The sequence below is a fragment of the Symphodus melops genome, assembly GCF_947650265.1.
Source record: "Symphodus melops genome assembly, chromosome: 2".
Lineage (NCBI taxonomy): Eukaryota > Metazoa > Chordata > Actinopteri > Labriformes > Labridae > Symphodus > Symphodus melops.
The window spans coordinates 29224501-29247791 of NC_136692.1; the positions used below are offsets into that span (position 1 = coordinate 29224501).

The 23291-nt window shown below is 46.4% G+C and overlaps 1 protein-coding gene across 1 annotated transcript in view; it reads right to left on the reverse strand.

The window, feature by feature from the left end:
• helz (helicase with zinc finger) overlaps positions 1 to 23291 on the reverse strand; it is a 45975-nt gene that overhangs the window by 3065 nt on the left and 19619 nt on the right. The window contains exons 15-29 of the mRNA XM_079338353.1: positions 23107 to 23237; positions 21197 to 21376; positions 19157 to 19258; positions 17679 to 17857; positions 11986 to 12104; positions 9140 to 9285; positions 7912 to 8059; positions 6862 to 7045; positions 5313 to 5541; positions 4414 to 4744; positions 2536 to 2581; positions 1456 to 1643; positions 1158 to 1362; positions 967 to 1049; positions 368 to 875 (exon numbers count right to left, since the gene is read on the reverse strand). Of these exons, the coding sequence (XP_079194479.1) occupies positions 368 to 875; positions 967 to 1049; positions 1158 to 1362; positions 1456 to 1643; positions 2536 to 2581; positions 4414 to 4744; positions 5313 to 5541; positions 6862 to 7045; positions 7912 to 8059; positions 9140 to 9285; positions 11986 to 12104; positions 17679 to 17857; positions 19157 to 19258; positions 21197 to 21376; positions 23107 to 23237 (2779 nt within the window). The remainder of the gene's footprint in view (positions 1 to 367; positions 876 to 966; positions 1050 to 1157; positions 1363 to 1455; positions 1644 to 2535; positions 2582 to 4413; positions 4745 to 5312; positions 5542 to 6861; positions 7046 to 7911; positions 8060 to 9139; positions 9286 to 11985; positions 12105 to 17678; positions 17858 to 19156; positions 19259 to 21196; positions 21377 to 23106; positions 23238 to 23291) is intronic.

Sequence of the window (23291 nt, forward strand, 5' to 3'; positions counted from 1 at the left end):
TAAGGAAGGAGTAAACTCAAAATGCATCACATTAATGCATTAACAGGTGTGTACGGTGTGTGTGTGTTTGCTTCGTTTTACCAGCTTTGGAAGTCGCCATATTAGAAATGCAAACATAGACCGTATGCACGCGTGTGCTGTGATCTCTGTGCATGTGAGGAAAGAGCTTCAGCATGTGTTCTGTTCGTCCGCTCTGCTGAAACTGTGACTAAGTCGAACTACAGCCCAGCACTAAAAAGCATCACAGCATCGAACTCTGTTGTCACGTTCACCACTTCCTGTCTGTGACTTTGGCGTGCTCGTACATGCAACGGTTACACATACAACAACAAACAGATAACGAATACAAACATGATGCTGCACTCACCCAAACCTTCTCCCATGTTTCCGTCCTGCCCGTCCTCTCCAAAGCTGTTGCCCCTGTTATGCTGCGACATGCCCGGGTGATGCCCCCCCGGTTGGCCCATCGGAGTCCTAATGGAGCTGCTCATCTCCTCCACCCCTCCAGCCTCAGGCCCATCCAAGGTGGGGGACTGCACGGCCCTGTGAGGGGGCACGGGGCCACTGAAGAATGAAGCACTGTGGCTGCCCCCGCTGTAGGCGGGGCTGAGCTGCGGCGGCTGCTGCTGGCTCTGCTGGGTCATCCCCGGGTGCTGAGGCTGGCTGACCCGATAAGGAAGCCTGGAGAGGGGGTACTGTGGGGGGAAGGCCCGTCCGCTGGCAGGGTGTGGAGGGAAAGCTGGGTTCGGAGGAGCCAGGTGGTAGTTGAGGGGTCTTTGGGCAGCTGTGGGGTCTTTTCGATGGAGAAGTGCATTTGGAAATCCTACCATGCCTTCTGAGTCTAGACTCCGACCCTGCCCAGTGTCTAAATCCCCCTAGAATGACGAAACACAAACATCATTCAGTAAAAGGTTGAGCTGCTTTGTTTACCTCGGTTAATAATGAAATAAATAAACAACCACTTGCCTGTTTTTCCTTCATGTCTGCAGTTTTCCTCTCTGGTGTCTGAAGACGACTCTGCTCTGATTTGGGACATCCTTCTAATTTACCTAAGAGGTCAAATAAGGTCATTACTAAATGTTTCCTCCATACAACAGATGGTCTCTTCTTGTGGCTTTAAAGTACAGTAACTGAGGGTGATGAAAATCCCGGCTCACCGTTTCTGATGGGGTCCGCCTGCAGCTCCTTGTCCGGGCTGGGCTGGCCCACTCCCAGGGGGGAGGGGTGCGCCATCCCGCTGTAAGGGATGGGGGAGCCTCGGTTTTGGGCCTGCAACAGATTGAAGTTGTACGCCATGGCTGCAGGATGGCTCATGATGCGAGGGTCCACTGCAAAGCGATTCTGGTAACCTGGCCAGGGCAACTTAAAAAAAAAAAAAACACATAATGAGATTATTGATCAATAACGCACAAAAGGTACAGTGCGTGTGTGTGTGTGTGTGTGTGTAAGACTTACCGGCAGGGGCATGGACATGACCATGTTTCCACCGTACACGGCGGGGACGTAGAGGATACTGGCGCCTGTGTGAGGATCTATCCTCTGAACAGGACTGGGTGACTTGCCCATGGCGGCTGGCGTGCCACCCAAAGGTGGTGTGAACGCCCTGATCGGGTTTCCCATCAGCATGGCCGGGTTGGGTTGAACTGCAGAGAGAGGAGGGGTTAGACCACAGACCCAGGCTTCAGGGCGTCACTCAGTGGTTTGGAAGTCGCTTTGTTAGAAAATCTGTCTCAAGCTAACTTTCAAATCGACCTTAGAGCAGGTAAAGAGGCGGAGCCAAGGCGGAGCTTAACCATAAACCTCATCATGCGTAACTCTCAGGCTCAACAGCATCACGAGCAGTGATGGAGAGTGTGCGGCTGATTTTAACACGGCTGTGAATGCTCTTTTCTTCTGCAGCACACCTCCAGTGGCCACTCGAGGAACTGCAGTTTGTTTTTGGCTTCATTTTTAAAGCCCTGAGGCTGCTGTTTGGTTTCACTTCATGTGATACAGTCAGCTACCTCTGTAAGAGAGACGATACAAACAGCTGACATGTTTTAATGTTGCCGTTGAGTGCAGAATGGAGTCGCACAGACTTCATTGATTCTGTCTGACTATCTGCAGTTTAAAGAGGTTGAAAGCCATCTGAGCGTCTTCGCCTACGACGCAGCGTATTAACAACTGCTCGCTCTGCTTTTCAAAGCTGCGTCGCTCGGATGGCTTCAACAGCCTCAGGACTTCATGTATCCATCTGGGCGGCTCGCACCAAGCTGTGTGCTTCTTTCATGTACAGAGAGACAAAGCAAACTCCTCTTCTGATGCACTGTGAAATAACCAGACTAGAAAACTATACAATGATACATGCATGCGTATGTTTTTAACTTTTGCACACGCTCGTCTGTGCAGAAGGAGACACAGACGATAAAGTCTGAGCTGCAGAAAAAGTTTTGAATGCAGACAAACAACAACAAGCTCTCACAATCAACAACAGGCCGCAATAAAAAAAATAAAAAATCAGAATATAAATCAGCATGGACCGCTCCATCCACTCACCATATCCTTCAGGTGGAAAGTGCTCCGTGTGGTTTGCATGTTTCCCCTGTTAAAAAATAATAATCAAACCATTAGACAGTCGTGAACACTCAGAGGCGAGACAGAGGAGAGGACATCGAGCATTCGGCCCTGGAAGCATTTATCAAAACATATTTCAAGACGAAATTGTTAAATTTGTAAATCCTGTTTTGCCATTTTCATTAAAAAGAAAATTGTGCTGAAGCTTCAGATTTTTAATGAGAGACATATTTTACTGAGAGTCTCAGTCTTCAACTAAACACCATCTGTGTTAAGGCTGACACAGCAAGCAGACGGCGACGAGGGCCGACTGACGATGTCAACACACCGCAAAGACTCGAGCCGACAGCGAACCATCGGTAACATTCAGCGCACGCTTGAAAGGAAACAAGTCTCCATGTCAGCAGGTGGCGCTAGTCTGTAATCATCATGCAAAAAAGAGGAAACGGGAAGAAGACGGCGGCCATATAAACCCTTGTTATTATATGAGGAGACCTTTTTCTGCCTTTATGTGAGAGAGAAAGTGGATAGAGTCAGGAATCGGGGAGAGGGAGAGAAAGGAACGACATGCGGGAAGGGGGGCGTCAGGCCGGAGTCGAACCCGGACCGCCCCCCTAAGGACTATGACCTCTATACATAGACACCCCTCTAAATAACACAGGTACTTTAAACAGATAAAAACAAAGTTAAGTTGAAGTCGCTTCCGTCGCTGATTCGTTTACCAGAACCTCCAATCAGAGTCATTCCTGTCACCGACGCCGTTTCAACATGTTGAATCCGCCGACGTGAGCGTCACACACCGGGACACAAATATACAAATAAACCAGCAGTGACCGATGGGTTTGATTATCTGTCAGTGAACGACATTAGGCTCGATGTCAGAGGGTGCACTGAGACACCTTCAAGGATCTGACCTTTAAACAAGTAACATGTTCCATGTGTTGAAGGAGACGGTATATTAAAATGTAATATAACGCATCAGAGCAACAGAGTATGAGAGAGAGCCAGGTGTGTGTGTGTGTGTGTGTGTGTGTGTGTGCGTGTGATGCAGCGGAGCTGCGGCTCATTAGGCCCAGTGGGGGATGGCAGCAGGTTGGCAGCTGTGCTGATTTCGTTAACCTTTATCTCTGACGGGGAGGGAGGACAGACGCACAAACACAGTCCGAGCTAAACAATCAAACAAAGCGTCCTCCCAACAATCCTCACGTTCTCACGTTCTGTTTTTTCCCCCTGGAGCTTTAATTAACAACCAAAGTCGTAAAGTGATGAAACTAAACAGCAGTATGCTCGATGAGAAGATTTAAAGTCGTCACCCTCTCTCATAGGCATCAGAAGAAGCTAATCACTTTATATTTCAGGATGTGTCTTTCGTTCTTTGGATCCGGCGGCGCTGTCCTGTTTGCGACCCGGATTCACGGCAGCACTTTGAGTCCAAGACGAATTTACCAACGGTGACGACAAAGTGCATCGGATCATTACTGAATGAAAACCATCTCGACGCGCGGAGCATTTCGATGTAAAGACATCGAGATCCATTGGTACGCCGCCTGTGACAGGCTCGACCGGAGCATCGCGTAACCACAACAGGTATGTGGACATTAACCTGCAGGGAGGATCGACTGCTAGCACGGCTAACGTTAGCAACACTCGGCAAAACAACTGAACATCGTTTACCTGCAGATGCTGTCTGAACTTAAAGAAGGGCTCTATCAAGCGAGCGGAAATTTTGGTGCTAAGATCACGGCTAATTATATTAGTTAAATGTTCTGCTAACATCTGTAAGGCTTTTATGTTAGCATCGTAAATATCAAAACAACAGATTTACTGAGATCTACACTCAGACTCACAGAAACACGTTACCTTAGGGGGGGACTGCTGCTGCTGCTGCTGCTGCTGCTGCTGCTGTTGCTGCTGCTGCTGCTGCTGCTGCTGCGGACCCTGCTTGTTGGAGGCGGGCTGTGGGTGTTGAGGATGAGGATGAGGATGATGGTGTGGATGAAGGGCCTGTGAAGAAGAGTGGTGTCCCTGCATGGGCCTGAGGGCGCGGGGGATGAACTCCGGGGCCAGAGGGTTCAGGACGTAGGTCTTCTTCAGCTCCAGAGCCTCCAGCTGAGCTTTGATCTGCTCGAAGGTGATGCCATGGAGACTCGAGTTTTCATGGCAAATGGACACAAAGTGCTCCCAGAATTTCCTGCAAAGGAGAGAAAAAAAAAAGAAAAGAAAAAAAAGGAGGAAACAGAGTTTTTACTTCTTTATCACATCGAGATCAGGACTGAATGCGTCATGCATCGGGTTGGTGTTTTGCTCCTGTGCAGGGTGAAAAATTGCTCCCTGGGGGCATAATAAAAAGTAAAAGTCTCATATAAAAATAATACGGAAAAAGCATTTGTGAAGACGGTAAACTGAGGAGAAGAAAAATGAGGAGAGGACGCCAAGAACAGAGTCGCTGCACATTTAGTGTTTTTATCAGGTTAAAGATCTTCATCGGACCCAAACTAACAACACGATTATAAAACTTGTCCTTGCTTTTCAGATATGAAGGAGGACTTGATGGCGTTGCATCATATCATAGTGATACGTGTTGGACGCTTGAACCACAACAGGAAACCAGCAGAGACCGACAACAGTTTGCTCGCTCTGTCAGAAATGCGGCTTCTCGTTACAGAAACTGTGATTCCAGGTGAGTGTCTGAGAAGGCTTTCACGAGCTGATGGAGTTCGTTCAGTGACAGTTTTTAAGTCTCAAGTAGCCGCATTTACCTGCAGCGCCCGACGGAGCACAGTGCTATGGGGTCTCCCACAACTGCAACCAGGGACTGGGCTCTGGTAATGGCGGTGTTGAGCAGCTTGTAGTTGGAGAGGAACCCGTAGTCCAGGTCTTCTGTCGAGTCCTCCACCAGCTGCTCTTTGCGTTTGATGGCCGTCTGTTTGTGCTTGCAGGTGTGCCGCGTCCGAACCGTGCTCAAGAACAACACACGGAATTGTTTACCTGCAAGAAAAAGAGAGAGAGAGAAAAAAAAAAAAGGCGTCAAGGATGAAGGAAACAAGGAATCTGCGAAGCAAAGACATGAAGAGAAGACGGTCTGCTTTTAGTGTCCTCTTTGAAAGTGTTTTGGGATTGTTGTGTCAGGTGTCTCATCTTCATGTTGATGCTCGAGATTTATATTACAACCTTCTTTCCACAAACGTTTTGTGTAACAGTCATTTATAAATAAATCAATAAATTTAAAAAAACAAAAAAATCAATAATTGATTGAAAAAAGCACAAAGACACAACATGTCAAATTTTGAATCTGAGAAGTTTTATTAGTTTGGGCAGGAATGATAATAATAATAATAATAATAATTTTATTTATAGAGCGCTTTTAGACAAAGTGCTTTACACAGCTTAAAAGCTCAACACACAGACATAACACATCAACACAGACATAACACATCAATGCCTGAGACAGGATCCTGTTTACCACTCGGTTGATAATTTTTTCTTTACATTATAGGTTTGGAAACTGAGGAGACTAATTCTTGTAATTTCTTAAAGGAAAAATGTGACTTTTTGATGGAGTATATTTGACCCTTTAGCAGCAGCATGAAACCAAAACAAACTGCTGACTGGCCACACCTCCAAGCCCTCTGCTCTCACGTTCACACGGAGCAGTGAGCGGGCTGCTATCTGCTGCTAATGTTAGCATCCATGTAATTATGATGTACTAAAAAATTTAAAAACATTGAATATTGAGACGGTGCAACATTAACCCCAATCTGTGCATTCCTTAAAGGTAAGTTAGAACAGATAAACAGACATGTTTCCTTATATATATGTGTGTGCGTGTGCGTGTGTGTGTGTGCGCGCGCGCGCGTACACACACGTCTTCAGTTATTAACGAGGAAGTTAATGACCTGTGGAAAGCAGCTGGATGCAACACGAGTGGGAGCTGTGTGACAGTGGAGCCGAGGAGAAACGCTCCCTCAGATCGCTGAAGACGTGACATCGCTCTTATCTAAAGCAACAACATCACTGAAGACACTAACGTCACCTTACACACACAAACGTGTGAGAAAAGCTTCACGGAGCAACATTAATGAGACACTCGGGGATTTTAAATTAATCTGTTTTGAATGCAGCTGCTTTCTTCGTTTCCCATCCGATGAATTATTCTGATGAAAAAAGAGGCTTTAATAAATCGATGCACCCGCCTCTAAACAAATTCATATTCTAGTACGTAAATGCAGCGCTTGTTTTATTTTATGTGCAAGAATAAAAAGTAACTGATATACTCGTGCACTCTTTCCATCCGTGCACGTTTCTCACCTTGGACGTTGAGCACTCGCTCCACGCTGACCTCGTGCATCCTCTTCTTTCGAAGTTCGGCACGAATGCGGAAAACCTGGTCAGCGTACGGCGACACCACTCCGATGCTGCCGTCGTCCAGCTTGCCCCAGGACACCGGCCACTTCTTCCTCAACTCCTCCACCCGCTCCACGATCTCAAACACCTGCGAGAGAGGGCGGAGCAACATGAGGCGAAACAACAGCAAGGCCCAATCGGAGGCCTGGAAAATAACCAGTCTGTTAAATCTGTTAAAAAGACGCTTTATGATATGAATGAAGCAAAACGACAACCGACAAGAAACAGACAATCGTGCTCGTGTAAACGCTGTGTTGGAGGCTTTAAACTTTTATGAAGCTTTCCTCTTCTTGGCGCCGTCTGTGGCGTTCACGTGGAACAAACGCACGCGTTTTGTCCTCGCCGTGTTTTCAACATAATGCTGCTAACGGTCTGACACTGAACGGACAGGTGGTAATTTCTCTGGCGTCGCTGAAAGCTCGGGAGCTAAATCGAGAAGCGTCTCGATCTTAATTGACTGGAACATGTCAGCAAAGGGTCAGAGGTCAAACACGGACGATGACCACGTCAAAGTGAACCAATCAGAGGCAGGGGCCGTCCTTGAGTCATGCATCACGCTCGTCAACAGCAGCTCTCGGTTAATCTGCTAATTCGGCTCCTGCTTTTCATCCTTGATTATGATAATTAACAGTGAGTGCAGAAATGTATAATGATGTGACTGAACGCGGCCGAGCGCCTTTAAATATTCATTCTCCTCGTGATCACACTCGGGAAGTGAAGGTGCTGCTTGATTATAGTGCGCTGCATTTCAACGCTGCTCTGTGTGCGTGTGAGTGGAGAGGGGTTGTCGGTGTGTCGCTGCTTAAGGGCGATCAAAAAGTCGCAGAGTGCTCGGTCACATTTAGGATCTTTCACTAAAGCGACTTGTGACGATCTAACATTTTTTAAAGCAGCCACAGTGACCTTGTATAATGGCGGTGAGGTCGGGGTGACGGTGTCGGAGAGGATGCATACCTCTGCGTTGTTGTAGTAGGCGGTGCTGTTCTTCTCCTGCACGTCCTCCCCTCTGGCTGTGAAGAAGGTCAGCGGGTAGAAGTCCTTATGGGAGGGCTGCTTCCCACTCGCCATCAACTTCCCATCATAAAACAACTCTGATGTGTAGCTGAAAGGGAAAAAAGACAATAAACAGGGTGTAAGAGAAAGAGAACACACCTGTGGTTTTTGACAAGAAAGTAAATAAACAGATTCATCCCAGATATTTTTCTTCTTCTGTTTCGTGCAGAAGTTTCATTGAGTTTGATTTATTCCGGTTGTGTTACACTGTAGTGACAGACACAGCGCTTCCCTGTAACCATAGTAACTCATTGTCCCCGTAACCATAGTAACTCCAGCCTGCCTGCATGCAGTCCTGGAGAATCTCGCTGCGTCCATAGCCAACCTCTTGACGAGCTGTCATTACTTTTCCCCGACCGTTCAAGCAGCACGTTCTGCTACGTGATTACTTCAAGTGCCACCTTCACTTTCGTACATTTCAGTTTTTACATCTTTTAGCCCCTCCCCCTCCCATAAGGTGTTTCTCCGGACTTCTCTCCACAGATTGATATGGTTACAGCACGCCGCCCAGCGTCTTCTTTTTTCAGGGCTCCGCCTCTTTTTTTTTTGTACGACCGCTCATGTTGAAAATCTTTCAACCTCTCAGTCAGGCGCTGCTGACGTCATCGGCGCTCTTTTCAAAATGTCCGACTTGCCCTCGTTTTCGTCGTAACAGTGATCGATCGAGGGACAGCAGACCATTGTTAGGTAGAACTGGCCAATCAGAGACAAGTATTTAACACAGCCGTGCACCAAACAATGACAGTATGTGGACATTATAAGTGAGCAGCATTGAGTGCAAGTACCGTTAACACGGCAGGTATGAAGTCAGAGGAAACATGTTTTATCATCCGTTTAAACCTTTTGTGATTATTCAAAGTTTAGTTTCCGTTCTTTCTCCAGGATGTGAAGTTGAAACACCTAAACCCACACAGCTCGTCATCACGGTGCTACAGTCAGCTGAAGCGCCGCCTTGACGGGCTCCACTTTACACTCTGGTCAAGTCAAGTCCCTTTCCACCCGCCCCCCCTCCCCTCCCTCCCCAGTCCGCCCACTCTCTTTATCTCGCACGTCATCTTTTCTTCCATCTCTGGAAAGACTCTCCACCCCACGCTTCTGACACAAGGCAGTGCTGAGGGCTCACACCTACTTGATGATAGCTTCATGGGAGCGGTAGTTCTCACACAGCAGGATGCGACACGGGTACTCCGGAGGGTAGTGCTCATAGAGCCGGTCCAGCAGGGACACGTGCAGGTTTCGCTCCCGAGCAAACTCGCTGTACACAAACGGACTCAGCTGCAAACAGAGAGAGGGGGGGGGGGATGTACACATTAGGAGAAAGATGGTGATGATGATCATTGTACTCTCTATAAAATTCAACTTTGACATCTAATAGGACACAAAGTCAAACAGTCATCAAACTTAGATGTGATTCAATTCACTCAATATGAACATCTGTTTTGAAACATCATCGGGCGGCCAATGATGAGAAAAGATCAAAAATGCTGCACAATGTCTCGATCAGGGTTGGGCAACCTTGGTCACAGCAGGGGCCGCTTTATTTAATTCTCACTGCCAGGGGGCCAAACTGTAGGATGCAAACAGTTTACAGTCAATTATGTGTCAAATTTAACTCAACATATCCCAGTGATCAAAAATTACGGCCTTTGTTCTGGTTTTCATGATTTCATTTTGTCACCATTCAACATTCAAACATTCGACCAGCCGGTCCAACAGAAAGCAGACAAACCAGAGGCTTTCCACAATATCCCAGCTTGGAATCAATAAAGTACATCTATGCATCTATTGGTGTTTCACATCAATATGAATATATTTTCTATCTTTAAATTGCTGTATTTAAAAGTGTTATTAAAACCGTGACATGAATTAAGTCTTGGGTTTTAGTTTGTTTCTGACCCCACACTGCCATGAATCCAGATCTGAACAGTTTCCAGATCCGGCCTGGATCTCCCGCTGTGTGATCAGAGAATCTCCCAATAACCACGACCTCATAAGAAAGTGATTTATCTTCAGCTTGGATGTTAATGTAAGCGTGTCAGTGGGATAGGTCAGCTACCTTTGATTAGGTCACACACAGTCAATACCAAAGCAAACAATCAATAAAAGGGACTTCATTGACCGTTGCCTGTTAGATGGTCGATGTCGAAGGATAGAGAGAGTGAGAGGACCGACAGCCTCGCTCACAGAGACTAATAAAAGAGAGAATCTGACGCACAGGTGGACACCTTCTTATCCTCACTCAAAAGGAAAAAAGAAAGGAAGTCATTAAAGCAAGCAGTGAACGATGGACTCCAGCCACTTCCTCCCTCTCGGTAATCCTTTACACCGTCTCAAACCAGGAGAGGAGGGACGAAGGATTGCACTCCTTGTGTTGGCTTAGAAAGCCTGACTGGTTGAAGGATTATATTTGTGTTATCTGTGGCTCAAGTGGTGTCCAGGAGTGAGGCTGTCCATGGCTCCTGTCTGGTTTTTTGTTTTTATGTTTGAAGAAGGAAACAATGAAGACTCAAATGGAAAACAAGTCCATGTACAACTTCTATGCATACATGCGATGTTTTAAAGGTCACATATCATCATCCTCATCAACACATTTCAATAAGTCTCAAGAGGTTTACAAAACATGTCGGTGAAGATCCTGTATGTGATCATGTCTATAAACCCCTCTATTTCAGCCCTGCTCAGAACAGGCTGTTTCTGTGTCTGTAGCTTTAAATATGTAAATGAGCTGTGTCTGACCACGCCCCCTCTCTGGAAGGGCTCGGGTGTACTCGCTGCTTTCTGGCTCCATGTCCTATTGTTTAGGGTGAGAAGGCAGACTCAGAGGGCAGAACAAACACCTAGCTGTGGGAGTGTCACCCACCTGGGGGAGGGGCTACTGCCCTTTGTGATGTCATGAAGGGAAAATCTCCAAACGGCCTGTTTGAGCACACATTTACTGAAAAGTAAGACGTAGAGAATGGGCTTTTCTCATCATTAGGGGGGTTTGTAGACAGACTGGGGACACATTAGTGTTAGAAACAGACTTTTTATGTGACCTTTAAAGCTTTTATTTTCCATAATGAATGAATTATAAATTAACTCGTTTGACAGCCCCGATCAAAAGAGACGTAAAACCTGAAAAGGAAGTTTTGAAATAAAAAATGAAAATAGCGAAGACTATAGAAGAGAAGAGTGATGAAAGAGACCGACGCCCACTCACTTTAAAGCCAAGAGTTCAGCCCTTCATTCCCTCAGTCAAGTAAGTTTTTGCTCCCTCATGCCTGATGCATAACTAAGCCCACCCGGACATTTTCCCCAGACACCGGCTGTGATAAAAGGCCGCAGTATTTCTGACTCCATCCATTTCTTTCAAAGAAGAAATGGATGGAGAAAGGAAGCCTCACTCAATATGACGGTCCTCTAAAAGTTTGAGTGGATCAGAAAAAGAATAGTTGTCAAAATGTCTAAAAATAAACAAACTCAAGCTGTTAAATACCATGTGTTAGAAAAATAAAACAATCTGTTATTTAAATGATTGAACTTGTTTAAAAGCAACGATGCTTTAAATAACTGCAGATCTTTCGTCATATTTTAGTCAAAAAGAATGAAACATAGAGAGATAACACATATTCAACTCTTCTGTACGGGAAGCTGCCAGGGTGCAGGAGTTCACTTAAAACTTTGGGTCATTAAGAAAAAAGAAATCACCACATATTGGGTGCCAAGGACTTTTATTTATTTCTCCTTGGTAGGAAAAACGGTGTCGATATCCTTTGGTTATTTCTCAAATCACGCCAAAGTTTCAAGTCTGCTGTTGTGACAACCCAAGCTCAAAATTAAACCAAAGTTTAAACGCTTTTGTAAACTTTAAAGACGTTTAAATACCCGACCAATTTGTTGAAAAGTTTTTTTTTCTTCAACAAGACACATGCAGCTACATCAAAGTCAAAATAATTACAAGACTCATTTCTGTCCTTGATGGTTCTCCGGACTCACCTGCATGTGGTCTCCAGCCAACACTACGCGGGTGGTCTTGCTAGCTAGAGCGAAAGGCATGATGGTTTCACACTCCATGGCCTGGGCCGCTTCGTCCAACAGGATATGAGAGAACAACCCTGAAAAAAACAAATAGAGAAGGAAAAAAATGAACTAAACTACATGTAAACAAAGCTAATCTATCCTGCGGGGTCCCTCAAGGCTCCATCCTAGGCCTCATTCTTTTACCCATTTAAATGCTCACACTTGGAAAAGCAGCATTTCTTGCCACTGTTACGCAGATGATACTCAACTTAATCTACCGTCTTTCAAAGTGACTGTAAGACATCAAGTGCTGGATGGCTAAAACTGTCTTACAAACGAAAGAAAGTGAAAGTGATGTGGTTCAACAGTGCCCCTCAAAAGTCATAAAACAGACCTCAAGCAGCTTAGGTTATCTCTCCTGCCTCATCAGTGATATTTGATAACGCCTTCACACTGTTATAATAGCAAAAAAAAAAAAAAAGTTGCTTTCAGCTACGTACCCTCTCAAAACTAAAACCTATCCTCTTTTTATGACTTAGAATTAGTACTCCACACTTTTATCTCTTTTCCCTGAACACCGAGATCAGCCAGTCATCTCAAGTCACGACTGAAATTGGTTCAAAACGCTGCAGTCAGGCTCAAGTAAGAGTCGCATCAGGCCAGTTCTAGCTTCTGACTGGCTTTTGTTTAGCTTCGTTTTTAAAGCTCCGCCTCAAAACGTACTTCCACATGTTGGCTTTTACGTCCTGATTAGGTTGCTCGCACAATGACCAACACTAAAAAATTTAAAAAAAAATGAGAGAATCTGAAAAAATACAGACACAGAGCAGACTCTCTGCAGTGTGAAATGTTGGTCCATGATCGGGGAGTTCCTGTTCCAGCAGTTTAAAGGACAGAAAGAACATCAAACAGGGGATCAATGTCATGTTTTAATCAAGCTCTGCTCTCAGATTTAATTACTCTCTGTAAATAAATAAATGAATCCTATGAAACTCGCTGAACAAGGTGATTCTTACTGAAGTCTGGACCGCTGTGCGTCATCACTGTTACACTGACACGTCAACAAATTGTTTACAGGTAGCATCTGGACACTCACTGTCACTAATGTGCCGTCCAGCCGTGCAAGTAAGCAGGGCTGCGCCTCACAGGGAAGGTTTCATGGACACTGTATTGAGCAGTAGTCTTACCCTGATTTAAAAAGCTCAAACAGAGCTCGGCAGTACGAGGGGATGAAACGGCATGGCAAATGAGAGCCATGGAGGACGGAGCGGGGGAGAAGGGAGGCTGAATCACAACCAGCAAACAGCCTCTGAAGCCCCGACGCCATTTCCACACGAAAGTATTCGCAGTCATGAAACGTGACAGTTAGAAAAACAACTGAACAAACGCCGGGGCTGTCAGGAAGTAAACAGACGACGGAAACGTGGGCTGGCAAATAAAACTAAAAGAGGCGGAGTGGTTTGATTTGACACATTCGCTCTTCAGTATCTACCTTTGAACACACTGATCCCCCCCCCCAAACTAGAAATCCTCACACCAATGTTCTCTCCGAGCGCTGTGAGCAGCTCATTGAGGAATTTGCTTGCAGTGCTGATAACAAGGCAAACCCTCAAAACCATGTTTTTGTACAGAATGTGTATAATTGGGTTTATGTATTCGAGCTCAGAAGTGAAAAACTCATCAAGCCAACGAGGACAGGTGGAGAGAAATCAGACATGTTCAGACTGAACCGTTCGCCTGCAGCATTAATAAAACTAGACCTTCAAGATGTTGGTGTGCTGTCCTGAAATCACATAACGTTTGGGTGAGGATTTAACCCCTCTACACCTCCCTGAGGGTGAGCCTGTCTTTTTTATTTTATTTACCTACTTAAATATCAAACCTCATTTCATAGAGTTGGGGAAGTGAGTGAAATGCAAAAAAACAGAATGTAATGATTTATAAAACAATTAAATCCCAGATTTTATTCTAACAAAACTTCGTGAGCTTCTGGACCTGAGGCCAAACAAGACGACATTTTGATTCTCGGTAGCTGACTTTTGGTCGACTTATTCCGTGCATAGAAAAGGGGGGGGGGGGGGGGGGGTCTCTCTCGTCAGACACTTCAGCTCAGTCCTCGTTAAATGAAGCCGGACAGGGTGCCTGACTGTGTTTGTGGATCTGGTTCCTCTCAGCAGATGTTCAGCGATGAACAGATGTTTTCGAATAGTGTGTGATCAGAAACAGTGACGTCAACTACAGAATCCTGTCTGCTAGAAATGTTGGCCCGTCTGACTTTGGGGTTTGTTTGTTTTTTTCGGCCTTGTCCCTCAAACAGAGATTTCTTCAGATTCTGTGAATCTTTAAACGACATGATAAACCGTGGACGATGAAATCCAGCACAGACCTCCTGCACTCTCAGCCTGTCAGAGAGGCTCTTTTTATACCCATGTTTCTAACCTGTTGACAGCTAACCTTATTAACTGTGAGATGTTCCATCAGGTGGGCTTTTTTAACCCTTCACATTCTGTCCAGTCGCTCGTTTCTTCTCACCGTTTTCTCCTCCGTTGTCTGATTTCTCTCTTCCAAAAGTCTGACTTGTTAAGTCACAAAGGATCACTTATTCCACAGATGGGTGTAATGTGCATAAGATCACCACATGAGCATGCACTTGAGTAATCTATGAACAGTTTATGTGTAGGCTGAATGAACACGGCTGCACGCTGATTTACTGTGTTCAGACTCTTTTCAAGCATCACTATTAAAGCCTGCTATGTTCTTTCCTTCGCTGCTTTTTCATTGAAAATAACTCGCTCACTGAAGCAGCACGTCGATGTGCTACCCTTTATGTCACATTGTTCATTACTGAGGCCAGGCCCTTTTGTTGACCAGGAGCGCCGCTGCATCCTGCCTTCTTGCTCCTTCACGTCGATCGTCATGAATATGTAACGGCCGCAGACGCTCACAAATGATGCACATGGGTCATTATGGACGGGAATGTTTCCCCCCCCCGGGCAGGGAGGTGGAGATATGGAGGGAGGGAGGCAGAGATGGACGACCGAGAAGACGGAGAGACGATATGAAAACATGAGGCTTAATGTACACCTGAGACATGCTGGAGCCGCCCGCCGCGGGGGAAGCCATCTTTAAAAAAAAAACAAGACGAGCAAATTAGACATCATCAGTCCTCTGTGAAACAACAGTGAGCAAAGAAAGACGGAGGCTGGGATGATAACCAGATGAAAGTGATTTGGGAGAAAGATGAGTGCTTAATAATAAATGACCACTCCGTCACCTCACACACTGATGTGTGAGCGTTAAACTTTAACGCTCACACATCACAGCTGCCTTCCACCGTGAAAGGCTAAGACTCCAAAATTTGCTTCACTTCATGACACTTTTTTTTTTTTCTTCAGGTTTTTGAGAAGTCAGGTCATTACGAGAGTCTGTAACGTGTTCATCCTGAAAACGCCGCTGCACGTAGTGATCTCTGGGGTTAGTAGATCTGTGCTTTGAGAAAGGCCAGTAGTGGGAGAAAACCCTGTCGGGGGAGGTAGAGTGAAAGCCAAGACCAGCAGGGGGGTGAGTGCTCGCCCCCCGCCCCCCTCTTTCTAAGATGACTTTTTACATTTTCTCCGTCATGCTCTTCGCCGTTCTTTCACACAGTCGTATTCTGCTTGTTGAGGCCGTGCGGTAATGTCAGTGTTGCCCGACGATGCTGTTCTGGGGTGTAAAGAAGGTACGAGACAGAAGCTCTGCGTGTTTGTCGTGATGAGCGGTTACACAGTTTGAATGAAGGGGGAGGGGCTCTGGGACGCCAGAGTTAACCGTCCAACCTTCCCGAGGTGGCGTGGGACTAAATCAGGTAAAAGGAAATGGAAACCAACCGAACACCCCGGTGATGTCCCGGCTCATCGGTCTACACGGAGACTAAATGCTGTTTTGGTTGCCATTGGAAACCATCGGATGGATTTTGTCCCTTATCAGTAGGATAAAGGGGCGTGACTACAGGACGGGGTGTCTTCATTGGGCACTTATCTTTTCATCAAGGAACCAGCATCTTATCTATCTGGGAGATCATGAAACACACTCGGGGACTTTTTAGGGGTTTTCTGCGTTTTTCCTTTTCCTTGTAACAGTGAATAAATACCTGACGTATCCAAGGTTGGTATCCTCCTCACAGCAGGAGATTAAACCTGTCAGAGTTTGTTATTAGCTGAGTGGATTTTAACAGCGAACAGATAGAAACCGCTGGGTGCTAACCGCGTTCAAGCGCAGAACTTTTGTGGTCTTACTCCTGCAGAAGGAATTCAAAACTCTTCACAGCAGACCGCGTGTTCACTCCGCACTCGCAGATCTAGGTCATAAAGAAGGAAGGAGGAAAAACCAACACGTAAGAGCTGAACCTTTTTTTTTTTTTTTAGGGGGGGGTGGTGGGAGATTTGTTACTGCTACTTAGACGACTCGCTGGCTCCCAGTTGCCTCATTTGCTGCCGATTTCCATCACACCGTGGAACACCAGGAGAGCCGGGAGATGAAACGTGGGGAGCAGGGCTAATGATGTATGCTACATTAGAAACAGGCAGATGGTGTTCCCAAGCAACACACAAAGACCCCTCTGCTGACACATTAGAGCCGGCTATTAGCCCGCAATGACAAACTGGATTGTTTTCTGTCTTTTTCATCACTTAAATGAGTCCCATCCTGCTCCAGATATCAGAGCCCCCCGGGGATGACCCTGAACACACAAACCCGTGTCTGCAGAGAGTAATGAGATAACCATATAACGTATATGCATGTTTCTATCCAGGTGTTGAACATCAGCCCAGACACAAACACTACCTCACTTACATTCTTCATTTGACTTTATCTGGCACATTGAGACGATGAACCTCTCAGAGGAGCTGTGCGTGTGAACGCAAACACACTTTTCACTCCGAAAAATGTTCTCATTACAGCGCTGCATAGTGGACTGTGTTGATTTGTCTGCTACTTCTGCTTGTCCCCCCCCCTCCCGCCCCTCCTCTGACAGGGATAGTCTCCATCTGTGAGCTGGATACGAACCAGGGACTGCCTTGATATGAGGCAACAGTGATAACCACCATGCTGCGGTTTAGGAACACATGTTACCATCTTACTTGTGTTGTGTTTCAATGACTGCTGTAGGAAAAGAGAGTCCATGTGAAAATAAAGGATTTATGATTTTGAGAGATAATCTATGATAAGCACGGTACTATTGCCAAAATACATGTGAATGCTTCCTTTTTTTTTTTATGTTGTCCGCTTTTGTTTGGTCGTTATTAATTTTTTGTTTGTTTGTTTTTTTATCAGCTTTGAAATGTGTACATTATTTATACATTTGTGGTGTTTGTTAAAGATGAAAAAGCACCCAAAAAAAAAAAAAGGATTTAAAAAATGTCACCTGCACACTGTCCGTCTGTTTCTGTAAATCCAGTGACCTGTCTGAACGGCGCTTCATCACAGCTTTAAATGTGCACACATTAGTTGTTCTGTGAACCTCGGTAGTAATCACATCTCAGCTTCTTCAACTATTTTTTTTGCAGACTAATCTGCAGGACACTGTCGAACCAATCAATACCTGAAAATCAGGCCATGCCCGAACCTCTCTTTGTTTATCATCAGGTTTTAAACCTCACCACGATGCACAGATGAGCTTTCACATGACTCACCAGGGTCCAAGTCCAGCTGGCAGAGGTATTGGGAGGTGCTGAGGGTGACCACCACCACGCGGTGCCTGAGGATGTCCTCCCTCGTGGGCATCTGGAAGGTCATGTGTGGGCTGGAGATGAGACAGTACTGCTGGACCAGTGGGTGAACCGTCTTGACCCAGCGGTTCCTGAAGTATACCCTGCAGAGAAGGAGGACACAAGAGACCTCAGAGGGGGAGGAACCGCAGCCTCATGCTTGGATCTTTACACCGAAGATGCACTGGACGGTGGCTTCTAGCTTTGAGTCACATGAACTGATAAATCCACTCGATCCACGAGGTCCCTGAACGTTTCATCCTTCCAGCCGCCCCCCCGTCCAAAAAATACTTCAGATCTACTTCTGTTATGTTTAAACAAAGAGGGTCATGCACTGCCTTCATTGCTCAAAAAAGAAAAATGTCAAAAGTGTGCAGAAGTTTGAATGGATTTTTTTATAATTACAGACAAGAACTCTGATCATGTTGGGTGCCTCGGACTTGTATTGTTTGTTGCCGTGGTGTAAAAACAGGTATTTATGTTGTCTTAGTTCTTGTTAGAGTTGTTCAAAGTATCCGGAGAACGCTCCCTGTTACTCAGACATGCTCTTTATTCTCGACTGAGTCAGCTCCTCCCGGAGGAGACAGGGGGAGCTCCGATGGGGTTCACACTGAACCGGCCCACTCGTGTGAGCAGACCCCACATGAACACGCTGTGTGACCTCTGGGGCTACTGAGAGTGATTAGAAGTCACTGACTCTGTGCGTGTATCTGTGAGTGTGTGTTGCCTCTGGGTGGACTTTTTAAACGCTGCACGGTTGTTGTGGTCACACTCTCGGGGGTATGGATGTATTCATCTTGCTGCAGGCTTTTCCAATCAGTAATCCAGATGATGTGGAGACGAGCGACGAGTGTCACACAGATGCTCAGAGGGTCCCAGCTGAGGCTACAGACCCTGAATACAAAGATTCACTTCACCCGGACTGGAGCTCATATTGTGTATTAACAGCCTTTGACCAAGCAGGATTCTTTCCCTTCAGAATCAGAGAACGAGCCCGACGCTAACGTGAAACCGGATCTTATTGGGCTTTTTTAAGTCCTTCTGTGAAAAGTCAAACTGCGGCTCAAGCAAGCCGGGATGATGTGTGAATATTTTCAAACATCTAAAAGACATTACTCAGGTTTATAAAAACGGGAGCTGATCGGGTCCCGAAACTTTTGGGTTCCCTGCAACAGGAGCTCAGATTAGCGAAGTCCACGTCCTCTTTTAAACCATTAAAACTCTGGTGCAACATTTGGCTCCACATATTGTCTGCCCGTGGCTCCACCTTCATCGTAACTCTGGATTTGGAAGGTGCATGAATAACCCTTATCCTTCTTTAAAGTTTCCATACACTTAATGTGAGACATCTGGTATGAAGACAATCATGAGCCGTCTGGTTTTCCTCAGGTGTGCGTCCATACCTGAGAGGTCTGGCGTGCGGATTGCCTGCTTCTACGTAAGGATGAAGGTAGTCCTTGATGTAAAGGTCAGCTGCACTGTTGGAGTGGGTGCAGATGAGGACCCTGGAGAGACACGAGGAGGAACAGTGTGAGACAGATGAAGAACTTTAATTCATTCATGATTTACATTTTCATCCCGGTGTTACGGAGTGAGTGAGCGGCAAGACCCCCCCACAATACAAGGACTTTTATTGATAGTTTTGGTCTCGGTCTAGACCCCTAAATGTCCTGGTCTTATCTCGGCCCCTAAATGTCCTGGTCTTGTCTCGGTCTCTGCCCCTAAATGTCCTGGTCTCGTCTCGCTCTCTGCCCCTAAATGTCCTAGTCTTGGCCCCTAAATGTCCTGCTCTTGTCTCGCTCTCGGTCCCTAAATGTCCTGGTCTAGTCTCGCTCTCAGCCCCTAAATGTCCTGGTCTTGTCTCGCTCTCGGTCCCTAAATATCCTGGTCTTGTCTCGCTCTCGGCCCCTAAATGTCCTGGTCTTGGCCCCTAAATGTCCTGGTCTTGTCTCGCTCTCGGCCCCTAAATGTCCTGGTCTTGTCTCGCTCTCGGCCCCTAAATGTCCTGGTCTTGGCCCCTAAATGTCCTGGTCTTGTCTCGGTCTTGTCCCCTAAATGTCCTGGTCTTGTCTCGGTCTTGTCCCCTAAATGTCCTGGTCTTGTCCCGGTCAGTCTGGTGTGGGTTAGCATGCTCTGGACTAAGACACTGAGGACCTCTTGGTCCTGATTGGACCGGGTGATGTGCGAGGAGCAGCAGTGGAGCAGGGTTACTTCCTCTTGTCTTGGCTTTTAGCACATGTATAATTCATCCAATAGAAAGTGTGTTAAATGGATTCAGAATGAGATGAGAGATGAATATTGTATCACTATACATTTTTCAAAGCACGTCTTTTACACAACATGGGCACGGTCCACTCTCCCTTATTAAAACACAAAAACGTCGACATCTGTGCAGGAGCCGGTGTCCAGGGTACGGCATTCATTTTTCATAAAGGACAGAAAAAAAACATTTGTGTGCTTTCGCTACATCTCTGCTGAATTTTCTGTGGTTTGTGCGCGCAGCGAGGGAGCTGAATAACGATGACAAACACTGTGGAAAGATAATCTGGAAATGTTTTGATTTTCTGTGCACACAGCGCTTTGAAGTTTGCTGAAATGAGAAGATAACGGTCCATTCCAGCCCAGGAAATGTGTCCATAATCAAACTAGGCCGCGTTCGGCGACCACAAATGAAACCTATTTATCCAAATAACCGGCGCCCCTCTGGTGATGCCACGCGCACGTCCACGCGGCGCAAGCACAGATTGACACTCTGCAGCTTCCTGTTTTGCAAAACTTTAAATGTCAAACCCGAAGCTGCCACCGGGCCCCCGAGCTAAAACTGAGACCACCGCACATCCCAGCATCCCCCCCCCCCCCCCCGACACCTCATTCTCGCCCTTTCACTGACCTCCCCTCCTGCCCCGCAGCTTCTCACACACACACACACACACCGATCACTCTCCTTTAAAACACACTCCATCACCAACACTCAATTACACCGTCATAAATGATGAAAAGTTTAAATCATAAAGCTGTGAGTTGTGCAGAATCGTAAAGATGAGTGTGTAATATTTCATCAACCGTTTAAATTAAAAGACAAACATGTCCGATAGATTTACTGCATCACCTCTGTCGTCTGTGTATGGCATTAACACACACACACACCCAATCGGACCCTCAGATCATCTTCCTCCCTCAGCCTCCTCATCCCTCCTGCGTGCATGACCACCACAGGGTCCAGAGCCTACAGCAGAAACCTGCTCAAACTAGGATCAATGTTGGAGATGCTGAATTGGCTTCGTCGTGCTTCGGGCTATTTCATAATTCTTGACCAATCAGTGTTGTGGTGTTTTAGGCTTTTCAGACGGGGGACACGATGAAGCGCTCTTTCTGGAGACGAGGGACTGAGCGCAGAGGTTTAAAGCATGCAGCAGATCTTGAGTAAAAGAACTTGGGCAGACCTGCTGTGGTCCTGGCGGAGGATGTGCTTGACAGCCTGTGCCAGGGTGAAGGTCTTCCCGGTGCCGTACGGTCCGATGATGAGGATGGGGGGCAGGGGGATGGTGAGGGGTGTGGTGATGGCCAGGATGGCCTCCTTCTGCTTGGCATTCAGACGGGGATCCAGCTGCTCGTCCCATTGCCTGAGGGTGGATGAAAGGTGAGGACATTATTATGGATTTTACTAAATACACTCAGGGGAACAGAGTTAATACGAGAATGATAAATTCTTGCACATTTAGACAGGAAAGAGGCGCCATCAAGACAGAGGTGAGGTTGGTCTGCCGTCTGAGATTTCCCACCTTTAGGAAAAGAAGAGATTCAAAAACCTAAAAGAAAATCCACGTCATCATCTGTCTCCAAACCCCCCAATCATGAGAAACATCCATCCTCTCCGTCTCCTGCCTGCTCCACTTTTCAGAAAATGTGTGCTCAAACAGGCCGTTTGGAGATTTTCCCTTCATGACATCACAAAGGGCAGTAGCCCCTCCCCCAGGTGGGTGACACTCCCACAGCTAGGTGTTTGTTCTGCCCTCTGAGTCTGCTTTCTCACCATAAACAATAGGACATGGAGCCAGAAAGCAGCGAGTACACCCGAGCCCTTCCAGAGAGGGGGCGTGGTCAGACACAGCTCATTTACATATTTAAAGCTACAGACACAGAAACAGCCTGTTGTGAGCAGGGCTGAAATAGAGGGGTTTATAGACATGATCAAATACAGGATCAGAGTGGATTTACAACAACACACTTCACACACATGATGAAGAGGAGCGAGGACACTGATTAACCTGGTTGAAGAGGTAAATATGTGACCTTTAACGTGCAACAGACAAAACTTATTATAAAGACTGAGACAGGGGCGGCTTTGTAAAGGAATGGAGGCACCGATGTGAGTTCAAATACACACTCATGAAAGTGTGTGTTATCGTGCATGTCGTGTTTGTGTGCTCTATTTCTCTCCTGGCATCACCGTCCTCATTACAAGGAAATTCCTCCTCACAGGCTGGGAATCCACCAACACCAACTGATTGAGCTCCAACGATCGTCGAGGGTGCTGAGAGAACTCTCAGTGTTACAGAGTGTGTGTGTGTGTGTTTAACAGGGGTGGAAGATGAGATGGGAAGTCAACTCTTTAATGCTAACTAACTTTCTTCACAAATGCCATCAAGGCTGAGACGAACCACCCGACTTCACTGTAGACGAGATCGACCCGCTGCGACAGAAACTCGGCGCCTTAACTTCAGCAGAAGTCACTCTTTGACCCGCGTTTAATGAAACACTCTCACTTATTCAAACTGCAATTAAAACAAAAGTGTCCACCAATCATCATCGTCACCCTGAGCCTCGCTAAAGACGCAGCTTTGGGAAGAAAAGAAAAGAAAAAACCCTGGGGAGGATTATGTTTGGCTCTCGTCAGTAAAGATTAGCGCCTCCCTCCACCTCACCTGTCCAGCTTCACAGAGATAATACAAAGCTGGGAGAAGCTGCCAGTTTGTGAATGGCTGCCAAGTCAGCAAGGTGGCGGACCGACGGTCAACTCAAATTGATGCGCTCCCCCCCCTCGTCTCGTCTCGTCAGGCTGATATGGTGGCAGGAGAGTTTCTGTAGTTTCCTTCTTTGCATCAACATGAGCGCACGCTGTGTTTAACATCTTTACTCACAATGATGTTAAATGTTGACTATCAGCTGATTGGCACAGTTTACCTGGAATTTCAAGATGTTTGGGGGGGGGGGTCCTTAAAGTCTAGACCCTGACATGTCATATGATCCCACTTCAGGACAATGTCCCCGTTTTATATTTGGACAAATGCAGCATTCTCATAAACACCAAATACAGCGGGTTGTGAGATTGTGTACATGTTTGAATACACACCTGTTGGGGCTCCATGGGATTGTGGGGACGAGGCCGATGTCTGGGAAAAGGATGTTGTTTTCTTTGAGCCGGTCCAGAGCGTAGTGCATCTCACAGAGCGGCAGTCTGTTCAGCTGGAACTGGAGCTCCACCTGACACAAAGGTAGAACAGAGAGAGTCAATACAAGCTTCCCACTCTTAAGAAC